The sequence below is a fragment of the Fukomys damarensis genome, unplaced genomic scaffold (assembly GCF_012274545.1).
Source record: "Fukomys damarensis isolate Sample0158 unplaced genomic scaffold, DMR_v1.0_HiC HiC_scaffold_11, whole genome shotgun sequence".
In the NCBI taxonomy this organism is placed as follows: Eukaryota; Metazoa; Chordata; class Mammalia; order Rodentia; family Bathyergidae; genus Fukomys; species Fukomys damarensis.
In genome coordinates, this window is record NW_022900923.1 from 20,949,664 (window position 1) to 20,968,627 (window position 18,964).

Consider the following 18,964-nt stretch of genomic DNA (forward strand, 5'->3'; position numbering starts at 1 on the left):
TTTCATTTTAGTATTAGCAAAGAGGTTAAGTATAATGCTAGCTTTTATGATTATAGCATCCTTTTCTATTTTACTTTTATTTGTGCCTATTTGCAATACATAGTGGGCACATCCATCATAAGGAATTGAGACATACATATCTCATCTTAATCCTTTTTACTTTCCCTTCCCTTCCTTTCACATCCTTCCTGTTCATCCCTAGATCTTTTTCCTATCTGAAAAAGATCTACCTCTTTTTCCCATTGTCTGTTTTTTATTTGCTCTTTAAATCATTTTTGCTTTGGGATTCTCATATAAGAGAAACCATTTAGCACCCTTTAACCTACTCTTGATTAAAGTGATTAGAGTAATGCCTCAATATATTTATTTTAAATGTGTGCTAGGCCAAAAATTTTTCTATGAGCATTTAAATTCATAAGAGAAGTGATTCATATTTTTTTCAAAAATCTCCCAAATACAGTACAAAAATATTAGATTATGAATAAAATTATCTTGCATATTTTACATGATTTTATTTCTTTTAATCCCATCTCTACGTATATACAGAATATTTTATATTCTGTATATTCTGTCATCTATATAGATAATAAAAAGTGCTCTCCAGCTCTGCTATGCTGTATTTTTAATAATGAAGAAAATCACTCAACAGTTTTTAATATATCTATATAATACAAGACTTCATTAAAATCAATGTAAAGCCTGATAAAGGACATCACACATAAACTCAAATATTCATAGTAAATTTTGTATTACTAAATTTGACTCATTTTTTTCAAATGTTCATGATCACTTTGTATTCTCATTCTGTGTTTCGTATATGTACCAGTTACACTCAGTTGCATTTATCTGTAAATTTAATATATATTATTTTGTCTGTCCACATTACTATAGGACTGAGATATTAATCCTTAGAAACTCTCTGAGTTCCTCTGCTTCACACAGTTGATCCAGATATTCCTCATGTAATTGTTTCTTGGCCTACTTCTAAAAACACTTTGCTAATAGGTCTGAGCACTAGAGAAGGGTTCAATCTGCTTAAACTCAAACTTATATCCTGCCTTTTCTCGCTTTACCTTGTAATTCAGTGGACATTGCTTTTTCCATTTGCTTTGCTTCCTATGTAAGGCTGTCAATCATTTTTTCCCCACATTGTTCTTGTTTCCACTTGGGGATAATGAAAACTGAAATTATGGAGCTATTGAGTAGCTTTTTGCTGCTTTCAACCTATTTTTTTTCCTCCATACTCTTGGATCTTGGTCTTTTGACTAGATTTGACACTTTGAAGCATTGCCATTAATAGTGAGACTGGTTTTTAATTTACGAAATTATGTACTTTTACAAAAAGACAAGGTGCTTCCACATAAAGAATTATTTTTATTAAATGCTTGCTTTGATAAAATTGTGATTATACATTAGCAAAATATGTTTAATCATATCTATGCTTATGGTCTATCAAGTACAGAAATGTACCTGCATATAAATGTTGATTTGATAAAGATACACACCTTGGCAAAATTCAATGTGACAGCGAGTTGGTGTCACAAAACCCATGATCTGGTCTTTGTTCTGATTATTGTCATTGAGAATTATATATATATGTTTTTTCAGTTACATGAAACCCTTTGTCCTTTAATTTTGTTTTGTACCAAGAACATCTTAAATAAAATTTTATTGTTTTCTCATAGAAAACTTAGTTATTTGGCCATGACCAATGTATACATATCACAATAATAATATGTTTAGCAATGTATTTCCCACAAGGCTGTGGAAATTATTGGGTTCCCCTTTGTGAACAAAGGCTGGAATAAATTTTTTCCAGGCAGCCTCTCCCTCATTTTCTAGGGGGAGTCCTGTAGTTTAACAATATTTCCCACAAGGCTGTGGAAATTATTGGGTTCCCCTTTGTGAACAAAGGCTGGAATAAATTTTTTCCAGGCAGCCTCTCCCTCATTTTCTAGGGGGAGTCCTGTCCAGTAGTTTTTTTAAGCCCAACGGTCTTTTTTTATCTTTTTTTTTTGTACTGGGGATTGAACTTGGGTCCTTGCGCTTGCAAGGTAGGTCGCCGAACTACTGAGCTAAATCCCCGGCCTGGTCTTTTTTTATCTTAAGAAATTTTTAGATGACCTATGAAAGCCAGAGCATAACAATTAACACATTATTTTTGACCAATGAAAGATTCCTGAGTTATTACATATAGACAACAATATGTACTGTATTTGTATTACCAGTTGACATTATTTGGATCATCTGGCAACCTGGGGGAAGCATGTTTTTAGTGATATTTATCTGTCTGTCTGTTCAGTTTGTTACAACATGTACAGCTCTTTTGTTTGAGTTTTTTTTTTCTTTTGGAATTTTTCATTTTTAAAGATGTTTGCCTGTAACTCAGGTTGGCTTATAGAGAATTATATTTTCAGGTTTTTTTGGCTTGAAAATTCTCTTGGTGTCTCAATAAATATAATTGTCGTGCAGAATCTGGTTATGAATAATACTTGTAATTATGGAGACTCTAAGGGCAATATATAAAATGTCTTTTTAAAGTTAAAAGAGCTCAAACTTTTTCTTATCTTTTAAGGGTCCTAAAATTGTCTCTTTACCTATAAAAGCAAATTATTCTCATTAATATTCATTAAAATGTTTAAAAGCTACTACATAGGAACTTTCATTGTTCTGTAATCTTGGCATTATGACAGTCTGACTGAGGGTTAGCATAAGGAGAAAACCCAGAAGGTGTGGAGATTGTTCCATTCATATAGCTCAAAACTCCCTGCTGCCTCTGTCATTATCAAGCAGGTCTTTGGAACTCTCTAATTGCCTTATCCATGGATTCTCCGTATCCACTTTCTGTGGAGTCTCCATTTTCTTTGTCACTTTCCAATCTGCACTTTGAAAAATGCTTGTTTAAAATATTGAAATGGAAAAAATAAGAACTCGTGCATGTCCAGAATTTGAATGCCATGTCATTAATGGAAAACACATTCCAGAAATAAATTTGAGATATCTATACTGGGATTATAAATATTTAACCCAACTCTGAATAAAGAAGAGCTTAACTACAGTTTTTCCTTGCATAGCCACCTTTTAAAAGAGACTTTTTAAAAACACCTGTAGACTTGTTTGACTTTTAGCAATAATTTATCACCTCCCATTGTGTTTCCATGTTGTAATACTCTAGCTAGAATAAGTTAACATACTAAATTCATATGACTTCAAGCCTAATAGTGAGGAAAAATAATGTTTTTAGAAAAGGCACAGAAGAAAGAATTATTTGTTACTGAAACATTACCCCATAACACAGAGTATAACTCTAAGGGTTGATTAAAAATATTTTAAGTGCATTTCATTTTAAAAATGCATACATTAAAAATGTATTATGAAGTCTCATTAAAGAACTCCAGCCAGGTCTTTTAAGAGTCCATTAATACAACATGCATATTCTTAATTCTCTTTTTTTTCTTTTACTGTCACGTTGAGAATGTAAAAATGAATAATTGAATGATGGAGGAATGTTCCTAAGTATGTTATCTGAAGGAATAATTGGTAGCACAATCAGTGTCCTTTCTGTGCTGGAAACAATGACTAAGAAGACAAAAAGTGGGCAGGCTTCTGAGTATTGTTAAGAAGGTCTAATCTTGGGCTTTGTATAACTGCAGAGTATTGAAAGTTCCTGTTATCCCTAGAAACACAAACTGGTTGTGATACCAATTGGTTCTTGTGTTTCAATGATGTCATACAATTTACAGATTCACACAATAAGTCTCTTGTTTGTGGGCCTACAGAGGAGTTCAGATAGTTTTGGAAAACCAGCTGAGTTTGTATAGGAATTAAGTCTAAATTATGTCTCTGGTTTTAATTTTAAAGGGTGACCATTCATTAATCTTTTTGAGTTTGTATTCAACTTTTTTTAAGAACCAAAAATTCTGATTGTTTTATGTTTTTGCTTGCATTTGAGAAGTATATATACATTGTTATACTAATTGAAATTTGTAGAGAAATGATTAGAAGGATTAATTAATCTTTTCAAGCTTAGCTATCAGCTATGCAATTGTAAGAGGCTTATAGAACTGGAAATATTTGAGCTAATTGGTTAGATTAAAACACTATTAAAAAGATTACTACCCTCCCCTTTTCAATCTGGGAAGGAATCAGTAGCTGACCTAAATGGTATACATTAAGCTGAACAGATTGACTTAAATAATGTGTTTCTTCCCTTATGTTTGACTCTGCTTATATTTCTATGGGCAAAAGGCAGTGGACTTGTTGCTCTTGCATTGAAGTCTGTAATCAAGAATGATGGGCACATTTTTGGTAAAGCTTCCTTTTGTTTGAGCAAACTTTATGTTTCTCTTTTAAGGAAAGTCTCACTATATTCCTAATGGATCCTAAAAATCTTTTGCAGTTTCAAAGTTTTCCTCTTAAATTTTATTTATTTTTAGCACCTGATGGCTTTGAATAGGGCGAATCCATTTTTTCAAATGTGATAAGAGAAAAAAAAGAGCTTCTCACATTTATGGAGCTCTTAAAATATGCCAGGGATTGTTCTTAATACTATTAATCCTCAGCACATTTCTCAGAAGTAGAAAATATATGGTTCCTATTTTAAAGGTGAGGAAACTAGAAATTCACAAAGTTAAGTATCTTGAGTAGGGTCTCACGTTATAGAACAGGGATTCGTTTTCAGACATTTGAACTCCAAAGTCTAATGTTTTTATCACTTGGCCTTGTCCTCCCACCCCCAACAACAATGATGGTAACGAGAGCTAACATGTATTGAGCATTTGTCTATGTTCCAGAAATTGCTCTTCATTTTTTCTAGAGTGTTAGTCAGGTAATTTAAACTGGGGACATGATTCTGGATAAGGTTCCAGTTTGACTTTGAGCCTTACTCTGTCAGATTTCTGTGGTAGTCCTTCTTGAAGATCTTTGAAAACAATTTATTCATATGCACTGAAAATAAGTAATAAGTTGTTTTAAGCAGCAATATATAAGAATCTCAGCAGAGGTCTTTCTTATATGTCATGGCTCTTTGAGTTAGCTTCCCTGTCCTGACCCATTGCCTCAGCCAGTCTCTCTGCTCAATGGAGACTTCTACATTCAGCTCTTCAGAGGCTTTTCCCAGTATTTATTTTCATATTTTAAAATAACTCATATATTCACATGTATACATTTATAGGCTCATATGGTTTCAGACATTCTTTTACAACTTTCAGTAATACATTCTATGTTTAATGTTTTTAAAAATTCTAAACTTACAGGCACAATCCTGATATTTCCTTTTATACTCAAGAAAATTGAATCTCAGAAGGGTTATAACACTTGCTAAAGAAAACACTCTTTCTCCTTACACTTCTAACACCAAATGTGTGGTTTTGTTTTACACTGACAACCAGTTCTCCAATCTCTGGACACCAAGTAGTTGTCCTAAAATTCTATTCTGACATCGTCTCTCTGAAGTTAGCACAAATACAGATAAGTAAGTGCTCAGTCTCACAGGCCTGCAAGTCCTGGGCCTCTGCTACACATGATCGTCTTGGCTACAGATCAAAGGCCTGTGCAACCTCTTTCTCAGATTTGATAATTTGCTTTAATAACTCACAGGATTCAGGGAAACATTGCTAATAGTTTTTATAAAAAAAATATAAAGGATACAAATGAACAGCCAGATAATGGGGTACATAGGTCATGGTCTAGAAGGTTCTCAAGTGCAGTAGCTTCTCTCCCTGGGAGTTTCAGAGTACATGACTGTCCTGGCATGTGAATGTGCTAATACAGTAGCTCTCTGAACCCCATTGTTAGGAGTTTTTTGTGGCACCTCATTACATAGGCATAATTGATTAAATCATTGGTTATTGATCAGTGACTCAAAATCTCCAGCTCCTGTCTCCTTCTTGGAGGTAGAAATTATCTCTGTAAATTCTAACCCTGTAATCACACAAATGGTTTCTTTGGCAGCTGGCCCCCATCCTATACCTATGAAGGGGTCCACCTGTAGTCACTTCACTACTATAAAGTCAGATGTGGTTGAAAAGGATTTAATATATAACAAAATACACTTCTCCAACTCCAAATGTTGAAGAAGTTCCAAGGATTTTAGAATTTGTGCCCCAAAGTAGGGATGAGAATTAATATGTATCTCTTCCTATATCACAATATCACATTTGCCCAAAATCATGGAGATAGTAAATGACCATTTTGTTTCTAGTTATCTGATCAGTTAGCTAAATTTATATTTTCATTGTTTAAAATGGAACTATACAGGTGTTTCTCCCTCCTTTTCAAAACCCAAAGAGTTTAAAATGAAATTTGTATTTTTTTGTACATGAGATGTTTTGATAAGCATCTGACCTGTGTTTTGTCATTTGAACCTCACAAAAATGCCTAAAAGAGTAGATGCTTTTAGCATTTCTGAATTAGAGATGAGTAGATGTTCAGTTAAGGTTAAATAATTTGTCCAAGTTCACCCAGAATATAATTGTTAAAATTGGAATCTTTAAACTTTTTATTGAAATAAAATGCACACAGAGAAGAGTGTACCTAGTATACAGCTTGCTGAGTTTGCATAGAGCAGACTTTTATCTGTGTAAGTTACACCCTGCTTAAGAAATGGAACATTCCCAAGATATGTCATGTAAAGGTACAAAATCCCAATGATGAATGTAACTGTTCTGTGTACCTAAAAAGTACCAATGAATTCAGTGAAAGAAAGAAAGAAAAAAAAAAAAGGAACATCCCAGAAGCCCACCTTATGCCTGTTCCAAACACTATAGTTCCACAGAATAAGTACTATGCTGACCTTTAGTTTTGATTTAGTTTTACCCAGGTTTGAACTTCATATAAGCAAAAACTTGCATTTCATATCTTCTTTTGTTCAATGTGTTTCTGAGCTTTTATGTGTATAGTCTTTTCATTTTTACTGGCATACAATATTCCATTTTATGAACTACTAGAATTTATTTATGTACTATTTCTTTTCTCTTTGAATTGTTTCTAGCTTTTGTTATGAATAATGCTACTATATCTGTCCTTGTATGTCTTTGGATAAATGTGTCCACATTCTTTTTGAGTATATATCTGAGTCAGCTAGATATATCTGTCTAGTTTTAGTAAATACTGTCAAATAGTTTTCCAAAATGATTGTGCCATTTTATATTTCCACTCCTAAACGTTCCACATTTTTACCTCCATACTTAGTATCTTTTTCTCTTGGTAGGTATGTAGTGGTTTTAATTTTTTCCTGATGATCGGTGAAGTTCAATAACTTTTTTATATGTGAATCTTTTACTAATCTTTTTTTGTGAGATATGTACTCAAATTGGGTTATCTGTTCTTTGTTTTCTTTTTTCTTTTTACCTTGCCAGTACTATTTATACATGTTTTTTTTTAGACAAAAAATTTCCCCTGCAAGCTACCTTTTTCTTTACAGATTACAGTGGTTTTCCTTATTTCTGTTCCCCTCTTCTGAGGCAGTCACTTTTGACTTTTCTCCCTTTTTATCCTGGCATTTACACATCTCCCTTAATTCTAAATAATATTCATATATTGCAGCTTTTTATTCATCAATTTATACCTTTTTATTGGTAATATTTCTGTTGTGGTAGGTACGGATTTAAAACTATCCCAGCTCCCTTGTTATAGAGTTGTTTTTGTTGTGGTGGTGGTGGTTTATTGTTTTTATGGTTTGTTTGCTTTGTTTTGTTTTTTGTTTTAATCAGGATTCAGTGTTTGTATTCTTATCCCTTTACTGGGCCTAGTTGATTGTCATTATTTTTTCCTTAATATTTTTTGCACTATTTTCGGATCTCAATAATTTCCTTGTTTTCATTTTTAGTTTTCTTTGTATCTGTTATTCTTGTCATATCTTCCTATACTTTTGCAATACATTTCTACTCAAGGTCCATAGCATGTGGAAACCTATCAGGTCCAGTATCATTTTGTTTTGTTTTATTTTTCCTTGGAGACATCCCTCATGGACACCTCCTATTCATACAGGCCTATTTCCTGAGTAGCTATCAGCCTAGGAGTTTGTTCTGCTGTCATTCTTGGAATTCCTTTTGCCTGTTTCCCAGATCTTCCCCTCATTTTAAAATACACTTCCTGTTTTGTTAAGGCACATCGTCCAGTAATGTCAGAAGGTGGCACAGAGGCAAAAGGCATGACACAATAGCCTTCAGTATTCCAGTCTCTTGAGTCACGCTGCTCCATTCTGGACTGCGTGCTTTTGGTGGATAGTTACCAACCTTCAATTTCTTTTCACCATCATTTTGAAATATTCTTTACTTCTCTTCTGTGTTGGAGCAGCTGTTTAAAAATCAAGTTACTTTTGTTTTCTTGGTTTACTTCTTGTATGAACTGAATGCTTGTGTCCAAAGTTATTTTATGTTGAAGCCAATCTCTTGTTGTGACTGTCTGTATTTGAAGATAGAGCCTATAAGGAGGTGATAAAGATTAAATGAGGTCATAAGGGAAGGACCTTGTTTTGGTTTGGGTAAAACATGTTCCCCCAAAGCCTCATATGTTCAGAGTTGGGGCTATTGAAAGATGATGAGATCATGGGGCACTAACCTCATCAAGAAATTAATTCATTGATGAGCGTGCTCTTGAGAGATGGGGCCTAGTTGGAGGAAGTAGGTCACATCTCATAACTTGAAAGACTATATGCTAGATGCCAGCCCTTTCCTTCCTCTCTAGCTCTTCCTTGCCTCTCTGCTTCCTGGCTGCCATAAACTAAGCACCTTTCCTCTTGCCAGGATATTTCTGACTTGGATCTAGTGAATCATGGACTGAATCCTTATTTTCTCCTTTAAGTTGACTTTCTCAGGTATTTTGGTCACAGTGATGACAAGCTGACTGATACAGAAAATTAGTACCAGAGATAGGATTGTTGCTGTGACTGTACATGAGGGCATGGCTCAGAAGTCTTTGGAAATTGTTTATGGGAGAAGTTTGGAAAGGGTTAGAGATATGGACCTGCAGCTGTAGCGTATTGTAAGTGGAGGATAGTGGGCAATTCAGGTGGGAGCTCAGAAAACCAGAATGTTGGTAGGAATGTGGATAGTGAAGACTGCTCTTGAGGTTTCACTCTATGGGGAATTGGCCTAGAGGCCATTCATGTTGCATTGACTTTCTCAGGATTTTTGGGCACAGAGACAAAAAGCTTCAGTTCCATAGGGTTGGTGCCCTTATTTAAGAGGTAACAGATATCAGAGTTCTCTTTCCCTTGTTGGGATAAAGTGAATGACAGTTATCTGCAAGCCACTGAGAACTCTCATTAGGAACCAGATTTTTTTGCTTCCCAGATTCTAGAACTGTGTGTGAAAAAAAATGTCTGTTATTTAAGACACCCATCTATGGCATTTTATTGAAGTTTATTTGAAGCAGCCTAAGCAGACTAAGACACTCATTTTGAAGGAGGATATATTATGGTAGCCATCACTGATCTTGGTTGCTTGTTAGTTTGTCTAAGCGAATAATCCGTGTTCACCCATAATTTTGATATCTTTCTATGCCTTTTGAATTCCTATGTTGCTCTTCAGAAGTTCAGATACATTCTTATTTCTGATATTTTGAATGTAACATGTTTTTTCTCAGGGCTAGGTTTTGATACATACTAGTTTTGCTGGGTGTACTTAGTTTCATTCTGGAAATTCATGTCTAATTAGTACTGAGAAATTTCACTAATAATTTTCTCATTCTGTTATTTCTATATTTAGTTTGACTCAATTTTCTTATCTTTTTATATTCTATCTCTGTCTTTGTTTTATTTTCTGAATTTTTTATTTTAAGTGTATTGAATTTTTTTCATTTTTGTTGACTTGTTTTTAATATACAAAAGCTCATTTTAGTTCTGTAAATATTGCTTTTCATTAAAAAGTGCCTTGTTTTTGTTTCATAGATGCCAATTCTTCTCCTGTCCCTTTTTGGATAATGATAGTTGTTTGTTTTCTTCATGTATTGTGTCTCCTTCAGCCTGCTGTTTTCTTTTTTGGTTTCCTTGTTTATTTTAAATCTGTATATTCTTAGGTGAGAAACATTGCTGTGGTCTCAGGTAGTCTTTGTCTCCTGTAGACTAAATGGAAGACTAGAAAGTTGACTGTAAGATCTAAGCATGAAACTGAGGGCCATACTGTAAGATGATCCTGATGGACTGTTTGTTGGGAGACTGTTTTTGTTAGTAATTTTAATTTTTTCAGAATGCTCTCAGGCATTCTGTACTACTTCTTTATAATGTTTATCAGAATTGTTCTAATTGAATTTTATACCATTTGTACACTATTTGATGCTATTAAATTTAAGTTACTTGAGTTCAGTGACTAGGTCTATCTTGTTTATTGTTATATCTCTAGGTCTGAGTTCACACTGTAAATAAATACAGTACTTACTGAATTATGAATAAACAAATGACAAAAGGAAAAATGAGAATCTCTATTATTATGCTAGAAAAAAATCTTAGATTATGAATAACTAAATTGTAATATAACTGTGGTAGGTATGTCACTTTGAGCCGTAATTTTATTTCATTTTATTGATCTGGTTTGAGGAAGTGTGATTTAGTGTCCTCTGAGATAACTTTTAATGCTACATTGTTTCCAAAAAAAATTCTCCCTTTCCCCTTCTTTGTTTTTCTATTCCTTCTGGCCATTGCTTTTATATTTTCTTCACCTGATCCTTCACTTTTTAGATTCACTCTTTTCTCCTTATTTTCTGTAATGTGAATATATCTTAAGATATCTGAACAGTTCTCAATATCCAAATGTTTACTGTAATGACTTAGAAATTTGTAACTGAAAGTTGACCATCTACATTAAAAAATTACTAAAACAATTCCACATTGTGTATTCTGGCTAAAATTGTAAGTTGCTCAGGAATCTGGGGGAGAGAAGATGTAATAGGTGTATTGTCTTGTATCAGTTCTTTCTCCAATAGAATGGTGTTTTATAATCTCATTATGTAAAGGTTTTGTGCAATCTTTTTTTTGGCGGGGGGGTTTGAGGCAGGGTCTCACTCTGTAGTTGAGACTGACCTGAAACTCACTATGTAGCTCAGGCTGGTCTCAAACTCACAGTGATCCTCCTGCCTCAGCCTCCCAGGGATTGCAGGTGTGAGCTACCATGCCCAGCGGTTTTCTGCAATCTTAATACTTTCTAAGACAACGAAAGAAGCCTAGGAAGGTTAGGAAAGTTTATATTTAGAAGAAAAGATAGAAATTTTAAAAAGCTCGGTCAGGGATTTAGCTCACCACACCTGCCTCGCAATGAGTTCAATCCCCAGTTCCAAAAAAAAAAGCTGATGAGTTCCATTGTAAACACTTCAAAAGAGAAAAAAATTAAAATACATGAATAAATAAAATAAGAATATAATCCCCTTTTATGTAAGAATTTGCTCTCTAGAACATTTTCATGAATAGATTAAGAGGGATGTGAATAGATTAAGAGGGATGTCTTTCTCTATTTGTACTGCAAATATGTATATATATATGTTTTGGGTTTTTTTTTTTTTTTTGGTTTTTTTTTCTTGTTTTTTGGTACCAGGAATCAAACTTAGGACTTTGTGCTTGTGAGGCAAGCAGCAGAACCACTGAGCTAAATCCTCAGCTCTTGTACTAGTTATATTGCAGAGAAAAATCTAAATGCTTTTTCTCTTACTATTCACTAGAGGTCGATTTTTTTTTTTTTTTTTTTTTTTTTTTTAATTTTTTTTTTTGTTTTCTTTTTTTATAAAAAAGAAAGACTTTAGGGCTGGGAATTTATTTAGCTCAGTAGTTCAGCTGCCTGCCTCATAAGTACAAGGACCTGAGTTCAATCCCCAGTACTAAAAAGAAAGAAAAAAAAAAGAAAGATTTTTCATTTCTCTCGTAAGTCAAGTAGGTTATATCAGGAAACACCTCACTGAATTGGATTGTCCACCTACCAGGGAGCCTGATAGGATTCTTTAGAGAAGCAGATATTACCTTCTTGATAGTTCTCACTATATACTTAGTGACTTGTGATTGAAACAGATCACAGTTCAAAAAACAATGCCCATTTACCTGTGGTTTCTATTCCAGTGGACACTGGAGAGAGATACAGCTATTAATAATTTATGAATTTGCCAGATGCTTGAAAAATTTTGTTTTAATGCTGTCTTCTTTTGCTCTTTTAAATAGAGATAATGTCACAGTATTGACTAGCCAGTTTTTTTAAAGCCCAGAAACTGATCTCTCAGTAATAATAAACTGCTTATTTTTTTCCCTCTCAAGTAAAAATCATTTTCCCTTAAAAGCTCTGATTCTTTCCCCATAGCAGCTGCCCCTAAAGGAAAGTGATGAGAGTCAATTTAAAAAGAAGCAAGCGTGGGGGTGTATTAATATACGAAGAGGTACTAAATATAACAGAAGGAATGTGCACTAAATGGTGTTTGAGATTCTTAGTGCAGTTCATTTTTTCTACCAGTAACAGAAACATGAGACATGAAAAGGATCTTAAGTTTTGATTTTTTAATAATAGAATCCCATGGTCATGTTTTAAAGGCTAGACTAGTATTTTCTTACACTTGTCTTGAATTAGCACAATATCTTACTTTGAGAAAAACTTCCATATAGACTTTTTAAATCTAAAGATTCATATATAAATGGATTATTTTATCTGTATTTTATATTTTTTGTTTTAAGAATTTTAGTATGAACTCTTCAGATGCTGTAAGTCTGTTAGGATTGAGGGGAGGTCTATGATAGACTACCTCTTGTCCTCTTAACGTTGGTACCATTTATAATACTACATTCAGTTACACAAGCAATGTAGTTACTTAAGCATTACGTGGCCCAATGTGGGAATCATGGGACTTATTTTTTCTAGTGCTTCCCTAAAATGTAGAAGAAAACCGTGTGTTCTGTCTTGCCTGCTGTTTCAAGGCATGTGTAATTGTGGCAGTATAAACTGAAACAGTAATGTGGAAGGAAAAAGCAAGGTAGAACCATCTAGGGATTGTTTCCCTTTTCAGCCATCTTACAATACCTAGGGAATAGCAAAAAACTGAAAAGAACTTGTCTTTAAAGAGATAATTATCAAACAAATGTCTAAGTCCTGTTTTCAAGGAACTTACTGCCTTGTAATCAGTTAACTTATTCTTTTCTTTGATGGAGCAGAGGGAGAACCTTAGTGCCGAGTTACAGTGCTGCTAAGACTGAGACAGAAGCTGCAGAGGGACTCTTTGTAAATGATAGAATAAGGAAGTTACTCACTAGGAAGAAGTGTACTGTCCCCTCTCTCCCCTGTCCTTCTCTTAGAAAGTGACGGTGAACATAGGAATTTACTGATCAGACACCAGCGATCAAGTAGTGTAAATATTATGCCTCTGTAGTTGAGAAGGAACCTAAAGTGGTTCATTCAGGTTGAGACTCAATGTAAATTCAATTTGACAAACAATTATGATCTCAGGGAATGTATGATATTGTAAGAATTGAGACTTGTATTTCCATACATCAGACATTTGGACTAATTTTATGTTTTAAACATTAAATCATTGATTAATATGCTTATCAGTGTTCATGTTAAATAACCTGGGTTAAATTATAATATAATTTGCCATCCCAAAATTTTATTTTATGTCAGGATAAAGTAAAATTTGTAGCCTTATTTTAGGTAGTTATAAGTTTAAGAAAATTTTTATTTGTTGTTCTATTAACAGAGTAATTTCTAAGATTTTGACACAATATAGAGGGTATGAAGGTTGAAAGATAAAAATAAATAGAATTAAACTATGTTAATGATCCAAAGGAGTTTGTCATTCCTTTCTATGCTATAGAAAGAGTGTGTGAATTGATGGCAGGCATATTAGGTTTTAAGCAGATAGCGTTAATACATTTATTAAATAATTTGGTCACATATCTCTAGTATACTATAGGCTGCTTTTCAGTAGCATATTAGTTATTGCCATTGTTAAGAATCATCTCTACATAATAACTGTTTCTTCTGCCTTCAACTTGTATAAGTTGCTTACCTTCTAAGAAAAAATTTACATATATACAAGCCTAGCGAAATTTCTAGCTTTATCAGGTGATTTTGTTTCATCTTCATCCTGTGATAGGCCATGATGCACCTTTCTCCCTTTACAGATTAACACAAGAGAGATCTGCTGCTGTTGTTTTCTTGACAAGTAGCTACTCAGTTTGTATTAGCATTTGAAGGGGCCAAGAATCTGACTTTTTAGACTTCCTGGTAGACTAAATCATTTAGTATTTGAATGCTGTTTTGAAATTACTTGGAAAAAACTGGGATTGCATTGAATTCTTTAAATGAGCTGCCGTTTTAGGTTTTCTTCTGTTTTTGAAACCGTCTGTGTTGGACTTCCTTACAAAAAATAAAGCAGAATTATAGTTACATGATACTTTATGAGTATTTATCAACTTTTATTTATGTTAAATTCTGTTTTATTCTCTCATATCTTTTGGACTATTCTTCCTTAGCAAACACCTAGAGAACTACCAGTCCTTTCAATTGCAATTTCAAAATCTGGCTCACATAGTGTTCTTCTTTGTATTTAGAACAGATTCTTACCATCCCTTCATTAGGTCATTATAGTAGTCTTTCATTTGTTAAGACTTCTCTGGTCTTTTCCTCCATTTAATTTATCTTATAAAAATATGGCCAGATTTTCTCAATCTTTTGATGGCATCCTACTCTGTAAGCAGCAGTTTTTAATGTATAATATGTGGAACCCTAGAGTCCTAACACTCCAGTATCTGCAAGATTAAAGGTCTTTTAAAAATATAATTGAAAGATAACACTTTCTCCATGTTTATTATGTGGCAGACATTTTCTGGCAAAAGAAAGATGTAGACTGTCACTCCAGGAGAAACAACCAACAGTAACAGTATTTATTGCAAATGATAAAATTCATGACTAAAGTAGAAATTAGAACTGTGGAAAACTCAGACTGCCATCCTGAGCTTGGCAGCTTCCCATTGTTTAAAGACCTTTCTGCTGAAATCAAAATTTTGTGATTATTCATAAATGTGATTGTTTGATAGCATATAATGAGAAATGTCAACATTTAGAAGATCTGCAAATCCGAGTTAGCAAATATTTTATAAATGATCAATGCATGATGTTTATTAACTAATGCAGATGGCATAAAAGAGGCATTGAAAGGACAAGAGGAACCAGTGATTCTTGGAGTTCATGTTGTACTGACTTTTAAAAAGTAACTGCTTGTCAGTTTGGTACTGTATGAAAGAAGATTATCAGGGAGGGAGAGAAGGGGAAGTACAAAAAAATTAAAATGTGCTATGTACATGTACCAACTCCCCATAAAGGATGTAATCGTTATGTAAAGATGTACTAATAAAAAATAAAAACTGAAAAACAAATTAGAAAATGAGAACTGTTAGTTTACATACTGATACCCAGTTTTAAAGAAGTGGTTTCCAAAGGAATCTATTAAATCACCGCCAATTCTTTTAATATTTCTAAAATTATTTAATTTGGTAATGAGGCCAGCATAGTATGTCCTTAGTATCATCATAGGAATAAGACAGAACAAATCTAAAATTGTTTCTAATTTTGCTTCTTTGTGATTTTGTTATCCTTTTCTCTAGTGAATTTTAGATACTAAAAATAATTGAAAGTCAAACTAGAAGTAAGTCACTAGAGCAAAAAATAAAGATTGGTAGAATTGATAAGGTGAAACGGCAAAAGTCTAAGCTTGTCCTATTCATATAATCTCATTATACAGGCCTTGCACATGTACTGTTAATACTTTAGCCAAGAAAACAGGACATAATACAATGAGTACGGTCATGATAGGAATGAATAAATTAAATCTCTAGGTTATTTAAATTTTTTACTTTATCTTGTGACTTAAAGCACTTCTTTTGGGGGGATGGGGGGACTAGAGATCAAACTCGGGACCTTGCACTTGCAAGGCAGGCAGCAACACTACTGAGCTAAATTCCTGGCCCCTTAAAGCACTTCTTAAACCTTAATCCAGAAGTACTAAAAAAACAGAAATGATCACTATTTCTTCTGTCTTGTTTTCTTCCATGCATCTTTGTTTATCTGTCTTCTGTCTGTTATGGTACCGGATGTCAAACTCAGGGCCTTGCCCACACTAGGTAAAAGCTCTATTGCTGAGCTACATCCCCAGCCCGGTTCTGTGCAGTCTTATGATTTAAAAAGTAGGAATTGCCTATAGATAGAAAAAAATAGATGAAACTGTGACTTCTGTAAGATGTCTAATCTTACTCTTCATTAAGACAAGTCTTTTAATTACAGAGGTGTTGCTTACTATTTTGTTGTTCCCTATTTCATCCTACCCTTACCACTTGAGACAAATGGTTAAGGGTCCCAAAATGCTTTGAGACAATGTCTTGTTTTACATTGATGTGAAGAAATGAAAACAAAGTTCAGGTAGGACAAAAAGAGAACATTAGATATTGAGGTTTTAAGAGAATTACTCAGGATCATACCAAAAAGGGAATTAGGTTTTCTGAAATTTGGTTTTAATACAGATTTCTGTTTTGTCAGGAAATCTGGGTTATTCTCTAAACACAATATCCTGTATTCTAATTTTTAGAGACATAATATGCTTATTTATGATTTATAACTTTCCTGACTTCCTGGGTGTTGGTTTTTTTTTTCTTTTTTTTTGGAGGGGTGGCGTTTGTTATCTCTTCAGTTTAAGTTGCTTGTCTAGTAAAATCACTAAATAATAATAATGTATTTTAAATAATCATTTCAGTATATTCCTGGGAGGAATCAGTCCCTTGTAGCTAAAGAACTTTTAATATATATTGAACTATCATAAAGTCTTTGTTTAATGGATCTAAGGTATATTTATGACTAAGACGCCTCACAAGTTTTACAACAGCCCATAAGAGTAAACAGCTCATATAAAAAGATTTAAAGTAACAAAGATGGTGGTAACTGGTTGATATTTAAAAGGAAATAAGGCATTTGAGAATGGTTGAAAATTTTTGCTTTTAATATTAGGTGCCTCTTCCTCTAAAAAAATGTGGTGGGTAATACGTTTAGACTTTTCCTTAAGGAAATTGTTTTTAAGATCTTACTGGCCTCTAGTGGTAATATGATGCTATTGTTTAAGTATTTCTAATTCTTAATGGGTATAAAGTTGTTTTTTTTTTTAATGTGATGTGCCTGTAACTTTATTCTCTCAGTTCTTTGTCAACAGTATTCTTAAAGTATACATGAAACATCATCTTCTTCCTAAGGTCTAGAAGCTGTATCTTTTGTTCCTGTGTCTCAGTCACCCTCACCTCTTTATTTTGAATTATAGTTAGCCCTGAAGCATCTTCCCTTTATTTTAGTGTGTGTGTGTGTGTGTGTGTGTGTGTGTAGAAAGAGAGGTAGTTAGTATTTCAAGTTTGTGCTAACTGTTCACCTGCAGTATTTCAGCTTTCTTCCTTACAGTTTGCGTGGATGATTTTTTTTTCCTGTGTTTTATATACAATAGTTTTCATTTTCTGGAAAAGAAGTTTCAACTTATCCTTGAAATTTATTTTTAGACTGGAAGCTATTCTTTGACTTTGAAGAGTCTTGCATTTGAAATACCAATTTATTGCTATGGTAATGATTTGTCACTTTTGTTTTTCTTTTTTAATGCAGATGTGAAAGGACCACCCACCCATCGTCTGTCCTGTGGTCAGTCACCCTACACTGAGACCACAACATGGGAACGGAAGTACTGCATCCTAACAGATAGCCAGTTGGTATTGCTCAACAAGGAGAAGGAGGTAAGATGGAAAGCTACTTCTCTTTTCTGAGCAAATTCTGAAATTATACATATTTTGTGTTGATAATTAGTGTTATGCAGATACAGACTCTGAACAACACACAATCTAAAGGGCTGCTAATGCGGAATGAGATGCTGTTCCAAAGAAGGGTGCGTTCCACAAGATAGGGCCTTCATTCTCACTAAAGAACAGGAGAGGCAGAATTACATTGAAAAATTTGGAATGAGAATGAATTAGAGTGGGAAGACCTGACTCTGCAAAAGGCCTAAAAGAGCTACTGGAAGTTATATCACTTTAGCTCCTAAGAAAAAAAATTAGTGTGCTCAGTGGACTCATTGGAAGGGTTTTAAGGAAGGGACAAGTTACAGGTGAGTAAGCAGCATAGGGTGATGAAGCAGCCATGAACTAACAACAGTCAAAAGCAGTTATACCCTAAATCTTCCGGGTAACAGCAGGAAGCCAGGTTTCTAGAATTCAGAGAATTGTAGTTGCATGAGAAGTTATATGACATTTGCTGTAGTTGTACACTAAAGAGCACAACCTCTACCAAAAAAACACAGATAGCAGACAAGGAAAAAATAAAGAGAGAATAAATACCTCAGCTCTCTTCTGCTGGCTTATTTCTTGCCATTGTCCCTATTGGTCAGGTCTGCAGTAAAATATTGCTTTGATATGTTCTGGAGAGGTCCTCTTCCTGATGCACACAGAAAGAGTCCTAAGGGCAGAGAGTAGTGTTAGGTCTGCAGAGGTAGATAGAATGTAACCCACACTAGACATCAAGTTCTGATCTGCTAAATTAAAAACTCTAAAACTTATTGCATACTATTGCTACTTTACTCCTTCAACTGTTTATACATATAAATTCTTGTAATCCAGATCATTCATTTGCTTCTTGGTAATTAATATCATTTTAGTAATTATATCATCTACACATTAAAAAATAGTTACTATGATCTTGACTCAGAACAGGCTTAATGGGAGAGGAGAAGAAAATTTATGATTCAGTGAAGGAGAAAGATTAATTGTGAAACATATATGAATAACAGTTTGGGAAAATATCCATTCAGTAAGTCTTCCTTCCTAAAAATCTGTTCAGAAGAAGCAGTGTATTTCTTAATTCTCGTTTATAGATTCCTACCCTCCTTTTCTCTTGCTCTCTCCTCCCTCTTCCTTTTCTTCTGTGTCCCTTCTCTTATTCAGCTTTTTGAAATTTGATAAAGACAAGGTAATAACAAAGTA

The 18,964-nt window shown here is 33.8% G+C and overlaps 1 protein-coding gene across 5 annotated transcripts in view; it reads left to right on the top strand.

Moving 5' to 3' along the window:
• The window catches only part of Rasal2 (RAS protein activator like 2), a 299,612-nt gene that overhangs the window by 120,479 nt on the left and 160,169 nt on the right, over positions 1–18,964 (top strand). For all 5 annotated transcript variants that reach the window (XM_010630221.1, XM_010630215.3, XM_010630216.3 and 2 more), the window contains one exon: positions 17,598–17,725. Coding sequence is in view for 4 of the 5 variants with exons in the window: in XM_010630215.3 (XP_010628517.2) it covers positions 17,598–17,725 (128 nt within the window). In the remaining variant the exon portion in view is untranslated. The remainder of the gene's footprint in view (positions 1–17,597; positions 17,726–18,964) is intronic.